Here is a 25,623-nt window from a genome sequence, read left to right on the forward strand (position 1 = left end):
GAGATAATCATTCCAAATGTGTAACTGGAATTCACTTTGACTGGCTGTTTTACTGCTGTACATAACTAATGCCATCTGTTGTGTGCCTGTCTATCTGATCTACTAGTTTATCTTAGAAAATATGGTGTCAATTTCTTACTGCTGCTATCATGTACTTGCTACAGACACCAATTCAGATACTGATACTAGGATTATTTTTGGTTTTTGGGTTTTGGTTTTTGTTGACAGGGTCTCCCTAGTTCCAGACTGCCTGGAAATTACTATGTGGACCAAGCTGGCCTTGATCTCACAGAGATTCACCTGCTTCTGCCTCCCAAGAGCTGGGATTAAAGGTATACTCCACCATGCCTGGCTAGGATTATTAAAGTAGATCTTTAACATCCTATGTAACAAGTACATTTTTCTTTTTTGTGAAAATAAAGTTTGCTTCTCCCCTTTTGGAAATTAGATAATTTTAAAATGGCAGAACTCTTTATGGAATGTGAAGAAGAAGAGCTAGAACCATGGCAGAAGAAAGTGAAGGAAGTTGAAGAGGATGATGATGATGAACCAATCTTTGTTGCAGAGATAGCAAGTTCAAAACCAGCAATTTCAAGTAAGCATTTACTTTTAATGAAGCCAAGTTTTATAAGGTACTATTCTTAAGGAAAAAGTTGTGAATTTTCTTACTGTTGTGAAAATGTCCTATTCCATTGTAATAAGTTAGACGGGAGATGATGTGTGGAAGACCAGTAGGAGCATGAGGGTCAGGACGGGCTCAGCCTGGGGATTTGAGAGGGCATAGACATTAAATATTTATCAGTAGAGCACATAGGTAAATGGACATAGATTTGCAGCTGGCATGGAGGTCTTCTGAAATTAGAAATGATCATATTTAGAAGAACTGTAAAACTGGTTCATCTTTATTGTTTTCTTTTTTCTCATTTAAACCTAGGGTAGACTAAAGGAAATATTTAGCATGCCAAGTTTACAATTTTGGGATATACCAAAAAAGTTTGTGTTGGTATCGAAAGGATGTTCTGACAATCCATGCTTCCTCATAGTGCCTTTTACATATGGCTACACATTAACACAAGACTTGTTTATTGATCAAACAGTCTCTATAGTAGTGGGTTTGCAGCTTCTCATCTCATCCATCTTTCAGCAGCTTCTACTTACATTCCCCTTAGCCCTTGTACTTTTATGTCATCACAGTTAGTACACTTAAATCTTAGAACAGCTTTTGGATAATTAGCTTTTAGTTTGAGTACTTGGACTTAACATTGTGATATTGTTAAGGTAAAGACACTTAATACTTGTTAAAATGTCTACTCAAAAACATCTAACCTGCAAATTTCAAAGATAAAGAGAAAAGATTTTTTCTTATTTTAGTTACATGTTTATTTTAAACCAGAATAATTTATCAAAGAATGCTCTTCCTTGTGCTGAGTAGCTTCATCTGTCCACTTGGCACACCTGGGTAGAAGGAATCTCAATTCAGAAATTTCCTCCATTGGCTTGGCCTGTGGCCATGTCTGTGGAGCATTTTCTGGATAGTTCAGTGATATGGGAGGGCTCATCCCAATGTAGGTGGTGCCATCCTCAGGCAGGTGGTCCTGAGTTTTATAAGAAAGCAACCTGAGCACAGGTCGGTCAGAAGAGCAAACCAGTAAGCAGTGTTCCCCCTTGGTCTGTACTTCAGCTCCTGTGCCCAGGTTCCTGCCCTTAGTTCCTACCCTGATTTCCCTCAGTGATGAACCAGGGAGATGTAAGATAAAATAATTATCACAGCAACAGAAACCAAACTAGGATGCCAGTATATTTCTTATTGGCTATGGTTAAAAACATGTCTATTTAAAAAATTTCTGGACTGTGCCTTGACTCCCCCAGCCTTGTTTACCCTCTCAGTTACCCCACCCTGTCTCTCCTTTTAGCGTGGGCACTGGCCCATTTCTTCTCTTGGCATCCCAGACCTCTGGACTGCCCTCTTGGCCCAGGCTCCCCTCTACTTCATGATCCTTTACACCCAGACCAACCCAATTCCTCCCTCTAGTCCCCTGGAGCCATCAGGGCCTGTTCCCTCCCTCACCTCACCTTTGCAATTCCGGGCGGCCCAGCCCCCAGCTTCCTGGGGCCAGCTTCTTTCCTGGGTAAGTTTGGTTGTGCCCACTGCGCCTTAACTCCCCCAGCCTCATTCACCCTCCCAGCTCCCCCACCCCGTCTCTCCTAGGATGGGCACTGGCCCATTTCTTCTCTTGGCACCCCAGACGCCTGGACTGCCATCTTGGCCCAGACTCCCTACTGCTTCCTGACACATTGCACCCACACCAACCTAATTCCTCCCACTAATCCCTGGGACCCCACTGTGGGCCTATTCCCGCCCCACCTCACTTTTGCATGACTGAGACAGGCCCTCATCCCAGGCCATCCTAGTGCCTGACTTCCTGAGGCCAGCATCTTTCCTGGAGGGATCCAGACCTTAGGAGAAAACCTGAGAACATCTGAACCTCATCCAACTTGGGTCTCTGTGGGAACTCCTGAGTAGCAGGATGAAAGCCATCTGGCCTCTCCAATATAAAATCAAAGGAGAGAACCTAAAGCCTAGACCAACCAGCTTTTCATGCCACAAAGGTACATAAAGTTTACAAAAAGAAGCAGACCTAAATTACTCAACAAAGGAAGGCTTGAGTATCACAAAGAATCAGAAACTACAAAAGAAATTCACATGTCAAAGGTACAGCAGAAAAATAATAACATGAAAAACCCAAATAATATAGCCCCACCAAGTATCAACAGTCCTGTAGAGGAGTACAGTAAGAATCCCCTAGAGATAACACAGGACATGGAATTCAAAAGAACAATTATAAACATGATAAAAGAATCAGTGAATTTAAAGAACACATAAATCAAAGAACTGAAAGAAGATGGGGACAGAATTCTGAATGAATTCAGAAAAGAGTTAGAAATATTGAAGACTACTTGGGCTGACATGAAAAAGGAAGTGAAACATTCAATAAGCCAATTAGAAACGACAGGAAAAAGCCTCAACAATAGGATGAATGAAATGGAAAACAGAATATCAAGACTGGAAGATAAAGTGGACAAATTAGACCACTCAAGCAAAAATTATGAAAAATTTAAGAACACACAGGAATAGAATATGCAGGAATTGTGTGACACCATAAAAAAACCAAACTTACTCATCATAGGCATATAAGAAGGAGAAGAATCTCTGGTTAATGGTATGGACCAGATCTTCAACAGCATTGTAGAAGAAAATTTCCCAAAATTAAAGAAAGACATGCCCATACAAATACAAGAAACACATAGAACATCAAAGAGACAGGACCAGTAAAGGAACTCTCTACGGCACATCATAGTAAAAACACTAAACATATAGAACAAAGAGAGAATTCTGAAAGTTGCAAAAGAAAAACAAGTCACATATAAAGGAAAATCCATTAGGATTACAGCTGACTTTTCAATACAAACTATGAAAGCCAGAAGAGCCTAGACCAAAGTATTCCTAATTCTAAATGACCACAGATTCCAACTCAGACTGCTTTACCCGCCAAAATGTCTATTATAGTCAAGGGGGAAAGAAAAATCTTCCATGATATAAATAAGCTGAAAGAATTCACGTCCACAAAACTAGCCCTTCAGAGTGTTCTTGAAGCAATACAAAGAGCTGAAGAAAGGGAACGACTATACACAAAGGGTGATGGAAAGAAATTCAATGAAAGTATAACTGTGGAAAGGTACAGCTATACCAAGAATGTGAACAGAAATCAAAACGACAGGAATCAATACATATCTTTCATTAATAACTTTAAGTATCAGTGAACTGAACTCCCCAGTCAAAAGACACAGACTAGTTGAATGGATTAAGAAACAAAGCACATCTTTTTGTTGTCTGCAAGAAACCCTTCTCACTTTCAAGGACAGGCATTACCTTAAGGTGAAAGGATAGAAAAAAAATATTCCAAGCAAATGTTACTAAGAAAATAGCAAGAGTTGCAATTCTAATATCTGACAAAATGACTTCAAACTAAAACTAATCAGAAGAGATAAAGAGGGCCACTTCATTCTGATCAAAGGAACAATTGACCAAGAAGATACTATAATCATGAACATATATTCACCAGACTGTAGTGTACCCAATTTCAAAAAAACAGTACTACAGGACTTTAAGACCCAGATTAATCCCAACTCATTAATAGTAGGGAACTTCAGTACCCCATTCTCTCCATTAGATAGGTCAACAGGACAGAGAATTAACAGAGAGATATCTGAATTAAACAATACTATACATCAAATGGGTCTAACAGACATTACCAAATATTCCATCCAAGCACCTAAGAATATCCTTTCTATTCAGCTCCCCATGAAACATTCTCCAAAATTGACCACATACTGGGACATAAAACAAGCCTCAACAAATACAAAAAGATTGAAATAACTCCATGGATTCTATCAGACCATACTTCAATAAAACTTAAAATCAACACTGGAAGAAACCCTAGTAATTACATGAACACATGATGTATTAGTCACTTTTCTGTTGCTGTGATAGAAACACTGACCAAAGCAATATATAGAAGGAAGAGTTTATTTGAGCTTATGGTTCCAGGGGAATTACAGTCCATCATGGCACGCAGGCATGGTGGTTGGAGGTGGCTGGAGCAGGAGCAGCAGAAGTTAAGCTCTCACATCATCACACAGGTACAGGAAGCAAGAGAGCTACTGTAGATCCAGCAAGGCTTAAGAATTCTCTAAGCCCACCCACAATGAAGTGCTTCCTCCAGGATAGCCACACCTTCTAAAACCTCCCAAAACAGCACCTCATCTGGGGACAAAATATCCAAATACTTGGAGCCTATGGGGGACGTTTTCATTCAAACCATCACACATGGTGATTAAACAGCATACCTCCTGAATGATAAATGGGTCAAAGGAGAAATTAAGAAAGAAAGAAAAGTATTCCTGGAATTAAATGAAAAGGAAAATAAAAAATGACAAAACCTCTGGAACATGCAATGTGGTACTAAGAGGGACATTTAAAGCTCTAAGTGAAGCTCTAAGTGGCTACATTAAAAAAATCAAAAAGAACACAAATAAATGACTTAACATTGCAACTCAAGACACTTGAAAAGCAACAACAAACAAAACCCAAACCCAGCAGACAAGAAGAAATAACAAAAATCAGTACAGCCAGGGGCTCCTCCCAAGCCCATGTGACCCCTGAGTAACAGATCCTCAAACGACCTTAAGCTTAAAAGTAAATTGGTTTATCTGGGCAAACTGTATGGTCTTAAATACCCAAAAGGAAAGTATAACCAAAGAGTAAAGTGATCAGTATATTTTTTTAATAAGAGACCATGTGTATAGCTGAAGGTTACATACAAGAAACAGTGCCAGACAGGAGATACCTTCCTTTGAGTTGTTGGTCAGTGTGGCGCAGGAGACTCCCAGACAGTAACCCAGCATAGAACTGGGAAAATGAACAGCAGACCCCAGGATCTTATCTAATGGAATGTTGACAACTGTATGCTGCTAGATGAGGAAGAGCTGATCTTCCTAAAACAAGGAACTCTAAATAGGCTGTCTAGACTCAGTGGATGAACTAGCATTGGGGGACAGCTGGGGGCACTGATAACACAGCGGACAGTAACAGGGATGACAGAGTATATGGGCTTCAGTGTGGGAGGGAGGGAGGTATGGGAGGGTGCCATTGGGGATGCAGGTATAAATATGAGTAAGATGGTTTGGGATGTTCTGTATGAAATACACAGAAAAATCAATAAAATTTCTGAAAGTCTAGTTCTTGCTTTGCTTTTAGCTTGGAATAGCACTTCCATTCAGTTTTATTAGAGAGAATAATTTAACCAATTGAAATTTCAATACCCTTTCCTATAATAAATTGGTAATCTCCCATGGAATGCTAAAAGGAATGCTGTTTGGATTATAAAGTGAATTTAGCATGATAGTGTTCATGTTGGTAATACTGGAATATAATAGTTGTTCTCTTATTTATTCTTTCCTAGTTGTTGATTGTCTTATATTGGACTGTTACTGTATTGCAAAATTATTATTCAAAATCTCTCACTGAAAATATGAATAGATTCAGACTGAATGTATAATTATTGTAAATGACTGTTAAAAGTATTTGGCTAGAACCATGTGTATTAGTTTTAAAATAATTTTGTAAGAAACAGTTTGATTCCCAGAATTGTTTTTTCCATAAACTGTGAAGATGAAGTATTGAAAGGATTATGTTACTGTTTTATGTAGAGGCTATACAGTATTTTAACATATGAAACAGCTAGCCTGGAACTCACTATGTAGACCTGGCTGGCCTTGATCTCACAGAAATCTGCCTGCCTCTGCTGAGATTAAAGCATTGTGTCACCATATATGGCCTACGAATTTATTTTTTTAAAAATATTTTATTTTTATTTTATGTGTATGCGTATATTGCCTGCATGTAGGTAAATGCTCCCATGTCGTGCAGTGCCCGCAGAAGACAGAAGAGAATGTCTGATCCCCTGGAACTGGAGTTAGAGACAGTTGTTAGCTGCCATGTGGGTACTGGGTTTCAAACCCGGGTCTTCTGCAAGAACAGTGTTCTTAACTGCTGAGCCATCTCTCCAGCCCCAAGAATTTATTTTTTATATTTTACATCCGCTAAAAGTGCTATAGTAGTAGTTTTGATGGTTTGAATAAATACTTCATCTTGGATGTCTTAGTGAAAATATTGAGTTGTTGGAGGAGTAGATTTTTTCTTCTAAAACTAGTGTAGTGCTTGATTAGCGAGCACTGTATTCACAATACTGAGAAACAACTATTAAGCATTCCTTTGCAGAATTATTTAGTAGGGTCTAGTTCTTTTTTACCATGAAGAAAAAAAAAGGGAATTTAAAAAATGAATTTCAGTGTATGTTTTAACTTTTCTCCAACAACCAAATTTAAGCAAATCTTCACTCTTAGTTTAGTTTGATGACTGAATAAATGAGTTGTTATGAATTTCCCAGTCTTACTTGCAGAAGTGAAAACTTTAAACTGAACCCGAAACTCATGTCCCTCTTGACTTCTGATGCAATGATAGATCTGAAACTTCTTAATTTGTAAGATCGTTTGGTAACCTTTAGATTCAAGTTAGTCTATAACTTCTAGTAATTTCCCTTTCAGAACTCAAAAGTAATAATGGATAACCTAAGGAAATTCTCCTTAATAAAACATCAAGACTTTTAGAGTTGCGAATAGATATTGAAGTTAAGTTAGGGTTTAATTTTGAGTCATCGGAACCAATGTGAATATGCAATTCTGTCATCATCTAAAGGAAGATATATACTTCATCTATATGCAGCCATATTCAAATATGTGTTTAGAGGTTTTAACTAACGATGGACTATTTTCTTTGCCTTGAAGAATGTTTTGATGTGTTTGAAGTTGGATTTATTGATGTTATTTCTGACTTTTAGATAGTTACATTGAGAAAGATTATACTTACTATATAAGCCAGTTAGTGCTGATAATCTTGGGTTATGTTTAAAATTATTTTAAAATTATTGATATTAGATTCCTTCTAAAAATCCGTTTTTAATTCATAATTTATATCTTAGTGTATATTTCATTCAAACAATTTTGAAATACTTATAATTGTTTTTAGATATTTTGAACAGAGTTAACCCAAGCTCATATTCAAGGGGAATAAAGAATGGTGCACTCAGTCGAGGTACAGTATTATTGTATTACTGTAATTTTAAAATGAGATACTTTGTTTTGACAAAGTAGATTATGTAGAAATACATTCAATATATTATATAATTTCAAATTACAGGTATTACTGCTTCATTCAAGTCTACAAGTCAACGCTACATGAATCCAACATCAAATCCAGTGACTGCCTCACCAGTAAATTTTCATCCTGAATCTAGATCTTCAGATAGCTCTGGTATTTTTCAGCCATTTTCTAAAGCTGTAAGTGTTTTTGAAACTACATAGTTAGCTCAGGGATTATTGATAATACCCAGTTAAATTTCTGGATTACCCACAAATAGTCATCTAGTAGTAGCATAAGAGGCATCAGAAATCGCCATCTTTATGATAGCTTAATTAGTACCCAAAGCAACAACTAACTGCAAGATTCTAGTATCCAGTCTTTAAGTAAGCCAAGGAATATTTTTAAATTGATTAGGTATAGTTTTGAAAACCAGATTGTCACAACACAAATATAAGTATTATAATAAATATTGCATAATAGCAAAATATTTAAGATTGCAAACCAGGCCAGGCATTCTTAACTGGGAAATTATTGAGAGGCTATCATAGCTTTTTTAGCTTTTTATTCTGAGAAGTGTACCTTCATACTTTAGTTTAGAAATACTTAGTAAGAAGTAATAGTAATGGTAATATTTATCATTTATCGGGATAGTAATATTCCAGTAAATATTTGTGGTAAATGCTCTACATAAATTAATCTCATTTAATTCTTAGATATCCTTATGCAGAAGGTATTGTTACTACCCCTATTTTATAGTCGAGGAAACTGAGGCACTTACATACATGCAGGTAAATTACACATAAAAAAATAGAAGTAATTAAAAAAATTTCCAGTCCTTAATGAAGCATTATAAGGTATTAAACATCAATTTAAGTATTAAACTTACATTAATGTTACTTTGTTAGCTCTACCCTTGAATATATGTCTTTTAAAATATTCTGTATGGTGAAATGGGCAGTATACATAAGGCACTTCTATGTCTAAAGGTATGATTGTCTTAAGGAAAAGCATTAGCATGATTAACCTGTGAACTCAACTACCTGCTGTATTTTAATTGAACACTATTTTTACTTGAAATGATGACTGACAAACCATGCTATCTTAATTATTTCTTCATATCACTATTTCCATAAGCTTATGTGACTTAAAACAACACACACTAATTATTGTATAGTCTTACAGTTTCTGTGGTTTGGAGGCAGATCATAGCTTACCTAGATCATCTACTGTAAGGTCTGACAGGCTGCATTCAAGATGTCCTCGAAGCAGTCTCATCTGAAGTAGACTGAGTCTCAATATCTTGCTGACTTTTGGTTCACTTCTTGCCAGGTGGGTCTTCCCAAAATGGCTGCTTGCCTCCTCAAAGCTAGCAGAAGAGAATTCTTAGCAAGGTGTTATTGTGGTCTTAAAGAAAAATAACCTTGTACATAAAATCATGTATGTCCTGTCACGTTTACTGTATTCTGTTGTTTAGAAGCAAGTCAGAGGTCCTACCCACATTCAATGGAAGGAAATCACACAGAGTATGAATATCAGGAGATGAGATAAGGAAGGCCCCTTGGACCTTATCTGCCACATGCAGTTATTCAGTCCTGTATTGCACAAATTTTCTCAAAATTGAGCAGAAGTGTACCTGCCACTTCATGGAAAACAGCTGATAGTAGTATTCTTGCCAGTGACAAAACTTGAGCTCTCAAGCAAACATTAAAAATTTGAAAGGCTTTGATCTACCACTCTGAATGTGGCAGCTTCCTAATATGTCAAGACTTTTCTGATGGGTGATGGTTAATAAAGACATGAATTTTTTTGATGATTTATTATTAATTATGTCAATATTTGAAATAATTCAATGAAACTAATAGTTTCCAAATAACCAATGTATATGTTACTAAAATGTGTATGGGTAAAAGATCTAGAAGGTGGACCAGTAATGGGACAGGGGTACACAAAGCTGACAGATAAAAAAATTTCAGATTTCAGAGTGGTACATCTTAAAGAAAGTACCATCTGGTGAATTTTGGCATAGGATCAGAGTATTATAGCCACAGTTATCATTAATATTACTAAAATATTCCTCTCAATTACACAGTGTCATGAATCTGTATTTTCTTTTGAGAATGTAGCTCAGTTGTTGGAGTGGTTGCCTAGCACACCCGAAGCTCTGAGTTTAATCTCTTGTACCATAACAAACTGGACACATGCCTGAAATCCCATTACTTGAGGAGGTAGAATTAGGAGTTTAAGGCCATCTTTGGCTGCATAGTGAGTTTGACACCAGCTTGGGCTACATGAGACCTTGTCTCAAAAAGTAAAAATAAATTTCAAAGGTGAAAAACAGTATTGATTTTCTACTTTTTATGTATTTGCAAGTAATTTTTATAAAAATGCTGTTTATGCTAATATACAATGGATTTACTGTTATTTTTTAAAAGAAACAAAAACAATATTTTTCTGTTTTAATTTCTAGTGTGGTAAATACCAATAAATTTAATCAACATCAAAAGTGTTTTTTGGGTTCAGTTATTTTTAAATATGTAAAAGACTCTTGAAGCCAGAAAATTAGGTTAGCAGTGCTTGGAGAAATAGAAATAAATTTCCTTAAAGTATTTCTTCTTTAGACAAAAATAGCAGTAAAGGGGGACCACCCAGTTTCTATTTGGGAATCCTATAAGGTTCCAAAGGCTATTATTTATGTTTTTAAACAATGTAATAAAATGTTCCTGAAGTGAGGTTTCAGAATGCCTCTCAGAATATAAAAATCTTTTGCTATTACTTGGAATCAAATTAACTTTTTGGTTTTCTTGTAATTGTCATTAATTGTTTGGTATTTAGTGGTTAAAAAAATAGAAAGAGAAAACTTGACGAATGTAGTTAGATAAAAAATCAACATTAATCTCAGAGGAAGAAAAATAACAAAGGTAAGGGATCGTATTTGAGCTTTTATAAAAGTTAGAAACTACAACCCTTTTCAATTCAGAATATTTTATTTCTGTGGACAGTTTTAAAATCAAAGCACCTCAATTGATGGTTTCTAATATTGGGATCTTTTAGGAAAAGAGCAGGTTTTCCAGTTGGTTCTTAAAGGACCTTGAAATCATACATTTTTAGAACCTGTTATTTGCTGTGGAGTCAGAGCTAAGAATAACAGACTTTGTATACTGTAATGAATTGTCTTATTTATGGGGCTTTCCCCTTGAATGTTGGAAGCTACTGGTCTTAATAAATTATTATTTTTATTGGTTTTAATAAATTGTAATTAGTGTTTAACATTTTATGTCATGTTTTGTGTGTGTGTGTGTGTGTTTACTTTTTCTTGGAATACCTTTGTATCTCAACACCTCTTTCAGGTAGGCAGTGATGGAATATATTACTGTTAATATCATTGATAAAGTAAATATGATATGTGGCTTATAGGCAGGAGTTTTATGTAATTCCTCAGACTTGGGTTCCAATTTAACTCTGTCAGTAACAAGTGTTGCTCTATTTAGTCTTCCTTAATTACACCTAACTTTAGTTTACCTATTTATAAAATATGGAATAATAGTAGGTCTTTATTAGTACTGCTGTGCTAACTACTTGATACACATTTTCTATGAAAAGCGATACTTTTAACATGCACAATTGTGGCTATTATTTCTGGTTGAAAGGTGAATAATGTGATGCTCAGAAGTGATTTATTCAAGGGTATATGATTATATAAATGTGTAGATCTTCTAATTCTGTTATAGTACCTATCTTACCCACATTATTGCATTTAACAATACAAGGTTTTCAGGTGCCATATTGTTATTTTGACTTTTATAATAGACATTAAAAATTCTCTTTTTGAGAATTATTTTAATGAGTTATTTGTTGACTAATGGGTTGCCTTCTCTGCAATATTGTGGGTACTTAATTAACCAGAGTTGCTGGGAGGTATTCAACCGGATTATTATAGTGTTGTTAAAGAGGTGGGTTTGGGAGGGGGATGCAGATGAATATTTTCCATTTTTTAAAATGCAAATGTTTGGAGAAAGTATTTACTTCAGCAAAGTATGATTGTGCATATTGTGCTTAGTTTCCACTAAGTCATGGAGTTAGTGTTGTTGTTAGTTTTTGTTTTTGTGTTTTTGGTCTTTTTGAGACAGGGTCTCTGTGTAGCTCAACTGGCCTGGAACTCCCTATGTAGACCAGGCTGGCCTTGAACTCACATAGATCCGCCTCCCAAGTCCTGGGATTAAAGGTGTGTGCCCCCACCCTCAGCCTCATTTTTTTTTTTTTTTTTACTACTGTATGTGAAGGCTTGAATGCCCACATCTGCCTTTTAGGGCTCAAACTCTAGATGTGGTTTTTGTTACAGTAAGTTGTTTCTGTCTCCTCCTAACAGTCTTATGCTGGTGCAGTTAATAAGAAAATGAAATTATCAAAATTTAATTATCCCTCCATTTATAAGCACAAAATAAAACCCTTATGTTTTCTATAAAAGAATATATATTTTGGGAGAACAGTTTAAAAAAGAGAGGAGTGACTTGATATAAGTGTATACATGCTTATATTGTATGTGCCAACACTATTTCCCCTTTTTCACTGAACAGTCTATGAGGAACATGCCATATTTCTCAAAAACTTGGTAGTAATGACTACATGACTGAATGATTTCTACATTGTTGGACATACAGATTACAATTTTTTGGCTGTTATAACTAATTCTTCACTAAATTTTCATTTCTTTTCTGTAAATTTTTCAAAGTAAAATAGCTTGATCAAATGGCCCTTTTTGAGACTTTAATAGCTCCTTCCTGGTAAATTTTTATGTAGACATTAAACCAAAATGCAACTTCTGTTTTGCCAATAGTCAATATTATTATCATGTTTTAACTTTTGACTTTATTAAAACTGATAAGGTCTTACATTAAAAAGTAGTAGAGAGTCCCTGTATTCCCCTCCCCATTTTTTTTTTTTTTTTTTTTTTTTTTTTTTTTTTTTTTTTTTTTTTTATTTTTTTTTTTTTTTATTTTTTTTTTTTTTTGTCTTTTTGAGACAGGGTCTCCCTGTAGCCCCAGCTGGCCTTGAACTCACTGAGATCTGCCTACCTCTGGGATTAAAGGCGTGCACCACCACGCCTGGCATCTCCCTCCCCAATTTTAACCAAACTGCAGAGTTGTTATTAGAATTTGGCCAGCTTTTCCACTGATGTTCTTGCATCTTGTTCTTGATCTTACCTTGTAGTTATTTCTTCTTAGTTTCTTGATATTTTCACAGTTACCTTTTTTTTGCCTTTTATGACCTTGATACTTAAGCATAGTGACTGTTGTAATACATATCATTTTTAAAACAATGTCAGTTCAGTTGTTAAACATTGTTTTTATTTGCATCTTTTTTGTCCAGTAAGTTGGAAAAAGGGCATACTGAATATTTTTGTCACTAGTGTCTTCATTTTGAGTCAGTTTTGATTATTTTTCTGTTAAAGTAGCTGTCTTTTTTGAAACAGGGTCTCATGTAGTCCAGGCTGACCTTTAACCTGTCCTGTAGCCAAGGATGGCCTTGAACCCCCATCCTCTTCTTTCTACTGCCACAGTGCTGGGAGTACAGGTGTGTGCCACCATGCCTGACTTTTCTTTCCTTTTTGACTTTTGTTGTTTTGAGACAAGGTCTCCCTGTGCCTGAAAATCACTGTGTAGACCAGATTGGCTTTGATCTCATAGAGATCGCTGCCTCTACCTCCCAAGTGCTGGGATTAAAGATGTTCTCCACTCCACCTAGCCCTTTTTTCCTTTTTGATTTTAAGCATTGTTTATCTTAAAACCTGCATACTGTATATTTTGACATGTAGAATGGTCTAAAAGTTACTCAGAGGTTTCCACAATTCTTGTTTCTTATAAATAGCATTGGATCATTTGTGTCCAAATTATGTTGACCATACCTTTCATAATTATTCATATTAAATATGCATATACATACATGTAAATTTATGCTGCTTTATTCTTTTTGATTAATCTCATACTTCTTACCACTCTTTTTAATTTCTTCCTGCTAACTTGGCTAAAAATTCCTTTGAGCCTCAGGTCTCCAGGAGTAGGGTTATTGGCTGAGCTATCCTATAAACAACTTGTATTCTAATCCTGATCTGATTGGCATTACTTATTGAACCAAAGGCCCAAGTCGCTTTGATATTTGCCATGTGACATTGGACATTTCTTTGGCCTAGTGTGTAGGATAAGTTTCTGTGGGATAATTAGAAGACTAAGAGGTCTGTGACAGTTTTTTTTTTAATTAATTTTTTTTTTTATGTATACAAGTGTATTGCCTACATGAGTGTAAGTGTACCTGTGTTGTGCAGTGCCTGTGGAGGTCAGAAGAGGGCATCAGATCCCCTGGAACTGGAGTCACAGATGGTTGTTACCTGCCATGTGGGTGCTGGGAATTGAACCTGGGTCCTCTTTAGGAGCAGCCAGTGCTCTTAACTGCTGAGCCATCTTTCCAGCCCCTTACGTTTCTTTTTGACCACAGGTTATAAATTTCTCCAAAAACTATGTGTGGAAAATTTAATTTCATGTGAAAATTTAATCCTTAATAGTGATATACAATACAACAAATGACCTGATATTTGGGAGTGGGATTTTAAAGTTATAGAAGCTTTTAATGTTTCACATTCATGTCAGTATGTTTCCATATTGTCTTTCTGGTTTATGCCCAGAGATTTTATTGAGTTCTGTTATTTACTTCTTGATGGTAATACATTTTCAGAGTCGCACAACCATGTATCAGTCTTACTGATATAAATGAGTTTGTGCTTTTTTACCTTGAAAACATTGTATTAGAATTTGCTGCACACCTATCAGTTTTAGTTGAGCAGTCAGAATAAAGAAGCTCTATTTAGCGTGCTTGCAATTTTGGTAGGTGATAATTTTGCCTAACTGGTAATTACCTTTGGGTTTTTGGTTAATTCACTTGTTAAAAATTGAATCATCAAAGGTTATCTTTAGGATTTTTGATATGCAATTAAATTTCCTTTATACGTGTTTGTAAAACAGAATAGTTAAAACCTTATCAAATAAGAGTAATATTCTTTCTTCAAATTTAACAGGGTTATATAACAAACTCATCACAGGTTCTGTCTAATAATTCTTCAGAGTTACTGTTTGACTTGACCCAGGATACAGGATTATCACATTACCAAGGGGGACCAACACTTTCTGTTACAGGTGAGTTTTGTTAGTTTTTTCCTTAAAATGATGACATGAAACTTGATGAATATGCATATGGAATTGATTTTATGTTTTAAAACTCATTCATTTATTGTAACGTGGGCTGATGCTAATAGTTTTTGAATGCCTTTCTGAGGTGATTTTATGTAAAATCTTGACTAAACCACATTGTACTCTTCCCATAAAGTCAGCCTTAAACTTAAAATAATGCCTGTGAATTAGAGAAGTCCTCAGATACCGTAAATATTAAGAAAAATTGGTTTCTGTGGCCACTAATAGGAAAAAGTATTTGTGGCATGCATTAACCGCTCCCTCCCAAAAATCCAATTTTTGTTTGTGTGTGTGTGTGTTGTTTTTTTTTTGTTTTTTTTTTTTTTTTTTTTAAGACAGGGTCTCACTATGTAGCCCTGACTGGCCTGGAACTCACAGAGATCACCTTCCTCTGCCTCCTGGGTGCTGGAATTAAAGGCCTGCACCACCATGCCAGTATAGCATGCATTTTAAGTAGTTGTGGTGGTATGAGCCTATACTCCCAGTACTGATAGGCTGAAACTAGAGTCACATTGCCAGTTTGAGGCCAACCTGTAGTACATGGTCAGACTGTCTCAAAAAAAAAAAAGCAAAAGAATGATCTACACATAGTAAAGCGTGCTCTTTGATGGAATAAAGAAATTTACTTATTGACAATTTAAAGTTCTTTTAGTGCATGCTGTGACAATGTTCTGGGTCTAAAATACATTAGCATACTATAGGGGAATTTTATCTCACTGAAAATTCCTTGTAATAAAGGTAGTTAATCTGTGTACACTAGCAATTTGAATTTATTCAAGTATTTTGACCAACTAAAGATTTACATAAAATTTTGGAATGTTTAGGTTGTTTACTAAATTGGTTAATGGAAAATTATCCAGACTTTCCTGCAATTTTTAATATAATAGTAAGGTTTAGAGTGCTTTTCCGTTTTAATAATACCTCATTTGATACTGCTTTGTCACATATATACTTTACTGAAATATTTACTAATGTCTTGTTAATAAAACAAGGAACAGTAAAAACAGGGAGGAAAACTGTTTGTATTAAATCAGGTGTTAAGAAACTGATAGACTTTACACATAGGAAACTACTGAGAACAGATAATGGCTTCTGTTTTCCCTCTCATGTTTCTACCTATATAGTGAGTGGAACTGTTAAAGAGGATAGTTACGAAGTTGTAGATTTGCACCTCTGTTCTTAAGAATGTTTAGTTTTAGCCAGGCGTGGTAGTGCATGCTTTTAATCCCCCAAATTCAGGAGGCAGAGGCAGGCAGATCTCTGTGAGTTCAAGGCCAGCCTGATCTACATAGCCAGTTCCAGGCCAGTGGGGGCTACAGGCAAATCCTGTTTCAAAAAGACAAAATAATAATAATAATGTTTAGTTTGAATCAAATTGTCTGACCTCTTTATACTTCAGATTTTCATATTATAAAAAGAAAAGTGAGGCTATTCATTTTTCTTTGTGTAATTCATTGAGTTCTCCATAACTAGATTGAGGCTTCTAGAAATTCCATTTTAACTCTTGCTCCACTTTACACAGAGCTTTTTTGAGCCCAAATAAGGTAAGCGAAGTGTGAAAATACATTTGTAAATTCAAGGAACTTGATTAACAAACAATTGTTATATATGATATCCATATTCTTATGTGCTAAATGTTCAGTAGCATGATTAAGACTGCTGTCTATGGAGATTATGGGGGTTTGAGTTTGATCTTGAAAGAAATTAGGGTTTTTACGGTCAGAGATAGAACTGTTTGAGGATAGAAACAGAGATAGAAGGTCAGAATTTAAAACAAATGCAGGGCCAGCAAGGTGGCTCAGTGGGTAACAGCATTTGCTTCGAGGCCTAATGACCTGAGTTCAGTTCCTGGAGCCCACATGGTGGAAGGAAAGAACCGACTCCCACAAGTTGTTTTCTGACTTCCACACAAGTATGTTTATGCACACATACACATACACACAACTAAGTACCTGTTTAAAAAATGGAAACAAATGTACAGTGGCTTTACTTATTGTTGAGATTTCTCATGTTAAATTCTTACATTACATTAAAATAATCTAATTTTTTTTTTTTACCATCTAGCCCATTTTATAATCAGTTGTTTAATTCAAAATACTAGGGCCCATTGGTCCAAGTAACCTTAGCATCTCACAAGAATGCTAATGTGGTTACACTACAGAGACTCTTTTTCCTGTGCCTTCAATGTATCTGTCTGTAATCAAGTGTTTTGAAGATGGGGGAAAAATCAATTTTATTATATTAAAATATGAGTCAGTGAAGCTAACTATTATGATACTAATAATACTTCCTGACATGTTTGCCCTCATTAAAAATACTGATAGGCAAATCAATTGGAATAATTTAAGCTATAAAATGTTTTTTATTATTATTATTTATTTATTTTATTTTATGTGTATGTGTGTATTACCTGCATGTCTGTAAGTGCACCTGTATCGTGCAATGCCCGCAGAGCTCAGCAGAGGTTGTCAGATCCTCTGAGTCTGGAGTTATGGACAGTTGTTAGCTGCCATATGGGTGCTGAGATTTGAACCCGGGTATTCTGCAAGAACAACCAGTGTTCTTAACTGGTGAGCCATCTCTCCAGCCCTAGAAAAGTATTTTTAAGATTGAAATTCCTAAATGAACAAAAATCCATGCAGAAGTCTAATAAATCAGTAAACAGTTTCTTTGTCAGATACACATGTAGTCTCTATGACGAACCTAGTAATCTCTGGGGAACACAGTGACTCCTTCTATTATATACCCTTTAGTATGCATGAGTAAAATATTATTCAAGATTAGATGTTTCTGCTTTGTACATAGCAATGAATGTGGGAAAAGAGCTAGCATTGCATTAGACGTTTTCAGTTTTTAAAAAGAAATCTTAAGGGTCTCTGAATTTGAATAAAAATTATTGTTCTTTTTTATACTTTAATACACTTAAGCATCTGAAGATAATTTGTTAGCAGGAACTTCAAATTATAGTCTTCCTTAGTAGTAGTATTTTTTGAGGCCATATTTAGAATGTTCTTGCACAGAAAGATTATCTCACAAATTGAATAGATGAAGTACATAATAAATATTTATGGCATTTCTTTACAGTTTCTGAATTTGTATCATTTTATTATTGCTGTTAGTATGGCAAATTTAACTATATTGTCTTTAAATTACTCCAAAATGTTTTCACTTAGCTATGAACAATATTCTGTTTTAAAATGTTTTCCCCATTTAAATCATTGTAGGTTTGAATGAAAGTTCATTTTCCTTTAAACGTCCTTCTGCTTCTGAAATAAACAGTGTTGATTCAAAAAAGCCTAAGTCCAGTGGAAGTGTTCCTAGAACAGATGCTTCAGCTGTGGTTCCTTCAGATAAGTCTCCTTCATTGACGGTTCCCCAGGCTCTGCCATCTCAAGGTACATATGAATTCGGGGATGTAAAAGGATATTGCTGTAGTAGTTATATATAACGTTTTAGAAATTGTTAAGTTAAAAAGCTATAAGTGGTTATTTAAGATTAAAAAGTGATGAATTTGGGAGCTGGAGAGAGAGTTCAGCATTTAAGAACATTCACTGTTCTTTCAGAGGACCTGGGTTCAGTTCCTGTGGGGTCTCTCCCTCTCCTCGTGGGTCGTTGGCTACCAGTCCACGAGGACAGGGGGAGCAGAAGCGACGAGCGGGGTCAGGACAGCCAGTGAGCACTGACAGAAGAAAGCCCTTCCGGGGAGGCAGGTTCAACGATGCAAACAGCTCCAGACTCAGTGAGACAGCTCTAGACTTAGTGAAACAGCTCCGTTTATTCAGTGGGAGAACTGGGGAAAATATAGTGTGGAGGCAATAGCCAAAGCCTCAGCTGATAGGTGCTCATAGTATGTTTTTTTTACATGTGGCAGTAGGCTCCTATTGTCCGACTACCAGGCAATGCCTGATTATCATATAGAAAAGACCTGGGGGTAGTTTTTACTCCAGGTAATTATGCCAAAGGTCATGTTCCAAATAAGGTCAGGCATCCATGCTTGGTGGCACTTTCCAGGTAAGTCAGGAAGAGAGCAGGAGGCCCTCTGCTGAGAAGGGGAGTTCTTCCATTTGGCCCCGAGCCCCTTAGAGCTATCCGGACATGAAGGACTACAACCCTAACAGCAGGGTTTCCCAACAAGTTCCCAACACCCACATGGCAACTCACAACTCTTAACTCCAGCTTCAGGGTACCCGATACACACCACTGGCCTCCACAGGCATCCCCATACAGATAAAAACACACATACTCATAAATAAGAAAAAAATAATGAAAATAAATCCTAAATAATTTTTAAGTGATGAATTTTGAGCAATAAATGATTTTAATTTGTTTTAGGTGCAGATACCTCATCAAATCAATCTAAAAATGGAACAACTTTTCCAAGAGCTTGTCCAAAGTGCAATATTCACTTCAATCTTTTGGATCCTCTGAAAAACCACATGACGGTAAAACCTTTTCAAATTTTAATTTTAAAAGTCTGCAAATCCCTAATGTTAATGACTGATTTATAGTAAGTGATGGTTTGTCCTAATAATTTAGATAAGAATTCTTCTCATTGGCATATTTCCATATGCTTAAGTGAAAATTTGCATTCATAATAATTCTATAAGGTTTTGATCAGTGGATGGACTAGCACTGGGTAACAGCTGGAGGCACTGATAACACAGTGGACAGTAATAGGAATGACAGAGTATATAGGCTGGGCGGGGGGAGGCTATGGGAGGGTGCCATTTGGGATGTGGGTATAAAGATGAATAAGATTGGGATGTTCTATATGAAATACTCAAAAAAAGAGAAAAAAATTAAGAAAAAGAAAAGAATTGTAATGAAGATTATAGTAAAATAAAACAGTGGTTGAGGGTCACATATGTCTAGAATCAGGGCCCAGCTCCATAATGATAGAATGTCATTTGAATGTATGGCAAATTGGCATGTTGTATTAAAATTTAAACTCTGAAGACTTTCCTCATCTGCAAAGTGAGATTTGTAATAAGCCCTGCTAGACCAAATTAAAAACATAAGACAATATTTTTAAGTTAACAGAATTTTCTGCATTTAGCATTCAATAAGTCATAGTTGTTTCTATTTGTTATTGCTGATCATTAGTAACTAAACCTTATTTTGACTCAAAACAACTTTGTCTTTTATAAGTTTTCAATTCTTATGTTCTTGTTCACTATATGTTTCTAAATAAAATGTACTAATTACAATTTAAAAAAAGAAATTCCTTAGTTCATATATTTAGAATATATGCTTAATATCCTGATTTTAAACAAGACAATGTAATTATCATTATTGATTAGATTATATTTGTAAAGCATTTGTTCTAAGTTTAATCTTTTACAACTTAAAAGTTGTATATTTTGTTTGCATGCTCATATGTGCATTTCATATTACATAATGAAAATCTGAGTTTTCCATTTTAATTATCAATATTCAAATATAAACTTCAAATGTTGAAATATTTCATATGAAATAATTGTTTCAACACTGTTTAGAATATAGTTTGTATAGTTCTTAAAATTAGTTTAAAATTTTTATTGGGATGGAAAGCTTTTGATTTAGATTTTAAGAAATTTCAAAGCACTTATAACATTTAGGTGACAGTTCTGCTTAAAAAAGTTAGATATTACTGCTGGGTGTGGTGGCACAGGCCTTTAGTCACAGCACTCAGTAGGCAGAGGCAGGCAGATCTCTGTGAGTTCAAGGCCATCCTGGTACAGAATGAGTTCTGGACCAGCTGAAGCTACAGGTTCTCAAGAAACTGTCTCAAAAAGACCCAAAAAAAAAAAAAAAAAAAAAAAAAAGATATTACTATGCTCTACTGTGTCTGCATTAAAGATGTTCTATAATTTCCTTGTTCCTATTATACGTGGCAGGAAAGGGAAGAAAACAAAAATGACAGGACATTTTATAAATAGAGAAGGAAAGAAAATAGTTCATTGGCAATGAGGAAGAGTTCTTATTATTTCAGTGACTGATAATTTTTTATTCAGCAATTTTAAAACAACAAAAACCATGAAGGATTCACAAGGCCTCACCCATCCCTGAGCAGCTATTGCCTGTTGATGGGGGAAGGTGAGACATTTTCATCAGTGGTATAGCCACTGCTAAGTTACCCATGCTCCTGTAAATAACTCTCACTCGTATTCATGAAAGCAACCCTAACTAAAGTTGCTGAGCCCCCCACCCCCACCCCAAAAGAACAAGAAAACAGAAGGAGACCAGTTGGGAGTGGAAGCAGGGAACAAAAGAGGGCAATGTAACAGGTGTTGAATATGATCAAAATATATTATTAAGCTGTGTGTGGTAGTATGCACCTTTAATCCCAGCACTCCAGAAGCAGAAGCAGGATATCTTCGAGACCACAGCCAGCCTAGTCTACTAGCAAGTTCCAGGCCAGTTGGGGCTACAGGAAGACTCTGTCTAAAACACAAATATCCCACATTATATGCACATATGAAAATGTCATAATGAAGCCTCTGATTATGTATAAGTCATATATGCAAAGAAAAAATAGGGACACTTAAAAAATGTTTAAATGTCTCTTTATTCATGTACAGAATTGTAGTTGACTTGTACCAATACTTTAGCTCCCAGAATGTAGCCTCTTTTTTGGAAAACTATTCCTGTACAAGTGCTTTCAACTTTCTATCTCTTTGTATTGTTTTGATGAGACATATGATGCTTTCTGTGTTTTTCATTAGAAGTGGAGGCAAAAAAAAAAGGGGGGGGGGAGTTCCTTAGTTTTTCTCTTAAACATTTTTTTTATTGTTTTTATTTTGTGTGTCTGAGTGTATTGCCTGCATGTGTGTAAGTGTACCCATGTTGTGCAGTACCCACAGAGATCAGAAGAGGGGGTTAGATGCCCTTGGAACTGGAGTCGCAGATGGTTGTTAGCCACCATGGGGGTGCTGGGAATTGAACCCATGTCTTTTGTAAGAGCAACAAGTGGTCTTAACCGCTAAGCCATCTCTCTAGCCTAGTCATTTATTGACTTAAGTGATATAGTCACATGATTCAAAATTAAAAAGCTTACAAATGATACAAGAATCTTACCCCTGACATTTATTTATGTGGTTCATAGTATGACTTTCAAAGAAAGTAATCTTCTATTAGTTTGCTTTATATACTCTGATTTTCTTTCTGCACTTACAGGTAAATATGAATATTATTATTTTTCCTCTGTCTTGTACACAAATTGTAGCATACTCTACATACTTCTGCTCCTGAGAGATTGGCAACTGTCATATGATATTTTGTATGTTACAGCATTATTTGTGATTACTTGTATTAGAATTAAGCAAATGTCATACAGTATTCAAGAGGTAGAGCAACACAACATTTGAGAAAGAAAGGAACATAAATAATAGGTAGTGAAATGAAATGAACTGAAGGCATTACTAAGCTAAGTCAATACAATGTGGATAACAGATGTATTTTATGCTTGCATGTATTCTTTATGTCTTATGTCTTTATGTCTTAAAAGAAATCTAAAGCACAGCCATCAAATGTAGGAAGGGTAAGTTTAAAACTGGGAAATTTTTAGGCCCAGAAAGACAAACACATCATTTATATCATGTGCAATCTAAAAAAAGTTACTCTCAGAAGTTGATTAGTTTACTTGAGACTAAGGAAGTTAAAAAAGTGGTGCATGGAGATGTGATCAGTAAGTACCATGTTACAGATAGACAGGAGTAAGTTCTTACGTTCTAAAGCACAATAGAATGAGTATACTAACAGCAACACATTGTGTATCAGAAAGAGGAGGATTTGAATGTATTCAAAAAGAAATGATTGCAGTTAAGGTGTTGGATATAATAACTGTTATTTGATTATGACCTAATGTAAAAATGGATAAAAAAATCTGGTGGTTTTTTTTGTTGTTGTTGTTGTTGTTGTTATTGCTGTTGTTGTTATTTGAGACAAGGTCTCACTGTGAAGTCCTGGCTGGCCTAGAACTCACTTTGTAGATCAAGCTGATCTCCCATTCACAGAGATCCATCTGCCTCTTCCTGCTGGAATTAAAGGTATATGCCACCATACCCAGCTCAAAACATGTTATACTTGATAAAAATACTAGAACTTTTAAAATTAAATTACTTCAGAAACTTTTCCCTTTCTAGTCTACACATTTCTGTTTTGTTTTGTTTTTTGCTTGGAGGTTGTTTTTCTGTAGCCCTAGCTGGCCAGGAACTGGCTGTGTAGATTAGGATGGCCTCAATCTCAGAGATCTGCCTGTTTTCCTCTGCCTCCTGAGTGCTGGGATTAAAGGTTTACGCACCTATACAGTTTTAAATGTCCACTAAAATTTAATATGATAACACGTTGTGTCTTGAAAAATGTTGAGTTTTGGATTTTTTTTGTGTGACTGATTCTTTTCTGTTATAGATGAATTCAAGATGACTATATCCCTCTGTCATAGAGATAACTGTGCCTCTTTCCACCATATCCAGCTGTAATGTTTTCTTTAAATGGAAAAGTAAAATTTTTTTATCATAGAAATTTAAATTTATTTACAAATGAGCACGTGCATATGTGATCCCATGCAGCCAAAAAAATTGAATAAGTAGATGTGCCCCCATATACACATTAAAAACATATAAGCACATTTTTCATTAATGGTATAATTTTACGCATTTTATTCAAATATTACAATTTTCTTGATATATTCATTAGTTAGGAATCAAGTATTCATATTAATCCTAGACATTTTTAAAAAAAGCTTTAATCTTGTTTTAATGGTTATATGGGAAGTTTTTATGGATCAGGATTGTAGAGTAGTGATTGTTACTCGACCACTCAAAGCTTAGCAGATATATTAGTTACATTTCTTTATTTTTCTTTTTAGATAGTTTATTCTTTAAGAATATCCTGCATGTATGCAATGTATTTTGGTCATACCTATCTCCCAACTTTTCCGCCAATTCCCTCAAACATACCCCATTCCCACCTTTATGTTTTCTCTCTCTCTGTTTCTCTCTCTGTAAACCACTAAGTTCATTTAGTGCCACCTATTGGAATGTTGACTGATCATCTTGACTTGATGTTGTACAGATTTTGTATCGTAGGTTCATGAGTGCAAAGGCCATGTCCTGTCCAGAAGACAGCATCTCACAGCATTCCTCCCCATCCTCTGACTCTACATTCTTTCTGTTCCCTCCTCCAAAATGTTACTGAGATTTGGTGGGGTTTGATGTAGATATTTCATTTAGGGCTGAGCACTCAACAGTCTCTTGTTCTCAACACTTTGATCAGTTACAAGTCTACATTACTTTCTCCTGCAGAAAGAAGCTTCTCCTACCAAGGTTGAGAAAAACCCCAATCTATGGGTATGAACATAAATAAATTATATGGTAGTTTGATAACATACCCATTTAGCAAAACAAGGGTAGTAGGTTCTTCCCTAGGGGCCAAGACCTCCTGAACCATTGACTTTTAACCAGGTTTATAGTACCAGGCATGAATTTCTCCTGTGGAACAGGCCTCAGATCCAGTCGAAAGTGGTTGGTTACTCCCATAACCTTCATTCCACTATTGTACCAGTAGGTATATCTTTTCTGGCAGGTTAGTACTGTAGCATTCAAAGTCTGTCACTGGTTAAGACCATTGATGTATTTTCTCCTCCAGCAGCCTGTAGAGTACCTTCTAGCACTATGAGCACCAGCTGGGAGGAAGTTTTCAGATCAGTTCCAGCTTGATTTCTCTGTGTCCTGAAACCATAACATATTGTGTTTTTGGCAGTAGGATCTTACCGTCTGGTTATGGTAGGCAACCAAGACTAATGGCAATAGTTTGTGTTGTTTTAGGTGCCTCTTGGATCTCCCTGACCAATAACTCATAGACAAGTGTTCCATGCCTGGTATTGAGAGTTTTACTTAATAACCCATGTCATCTGTGTGAAGCATTGTTCATCCATGCAGGGTACCTGGGTTCAAGCTCTTTTTTAAAAACTAGCATTTTTTAATTAGCTTACAAAATAGTGGGTTTTTCATACATCGTTAGTAGTCTATATAATCACATGTCCAGTATGAGTTTGTTTTACCTTCTTTGCCTGGCATAGCTATCATTTTTCATTCTAATCCTTTTAAAAAAAATATTGTATTTATTATTTTTATTTTATGTGTATAAGTGTTATGCCTGCGTATAGGTAAGTATACCTGTGTTGTGCAGTGCCTGCAGAGGACAGAAGAGGCTGTCGGATTCCCTGGAACTGGAGTTACGAACAGTTGTTAGCTGCCATGTGGGTTCTGGGATTTGAACCCGGGTCTTCTGCAAGAACAGTATCGCAGTGTCATCTTGGTTTTGTCTATTCCCAAGAGAGTACCTCTCTTGCCTTCAGTGTGTGTGTGTGTGTGTGTGTGTGTGTGTGTGTGTGTGTGTGTATAATTTTTAAAATTGATTCTTAGGGTACTGGGAATTGAACTCAGGGCCGTGTATATGCTGGGCAAATAGTCTACCAACTGAGATTTGTTCCTAGTCCCCTTTCATTGACTCTTTAACATCTGTTACCATTGAGTCATCTTGACTTCTCTGATCAGTTGTGAACTACTGTATGCCTTTTCTCTGATGTTGGTTGCTTTGAGTAAGGTTTTCATATATTACAATGTCTGAGCTTTACCTGGC

The 25,623-nt window shown here is 35.8% G+C and overlaps 1 protein-coding gene across 2 annotated transcripts in view; it reads left to right on the forward strand.

Annotated features, from left to right (window-relative positions):
• Znf280d (zinc finger protein 280D) overlaps positions 1-25,623 on the forward strand; it is a 105,600-nt gene that overhangs the window by 22,398 nt on the left and 57,579 nt on the right. For both annotated transcript variants that reach the window (XM_029570720.1, XM_029570717.1), the window contains 7 exons: positions 449-595; positions 7,649-7,714; positions 7,820-7,959; positions 8,476-8,550; positions 14,829-14,946; positions 18,225-18,395; positions 19,333-19,442. In XM_029570720.1, the coding sequence (XP_029426580.1) occupies positions 460-595; positions 7,649-7,714; positions 7,820-7,959; positions 8,476-8,550; positions 14,829-14,946; positions 18,225-18,395; positions 19,333-19,442 (816 nt within the window). In that variant the 5' untranslated portion in view covers positions 449-459. The remainder of the gene's footprint in view (positions 1-448; positions 596-7,648; positions 7,715-7,819; positions 7,960-8,475; positions 8,551-14,828; positions 14,947-18,224; positions 18,396-19,332; positions 19,443-25,623) is intronic.

Source organism: Nannospalax galili, unplaced genomic scaffold (assembly GCF_000622305.1).
Source record: "Nannospalax galili isolate Female #2095 unplaced genomic scaffold, S.galili_v1.0 scaffold611, whole genome shotgun sequence".
Classification (NCBI taxonomy): Eukaryota; Metazoa; Chordata; class Mammalia; order Rodentia; family Spalacidae; genus Nannospalax; species Nannospalax galili.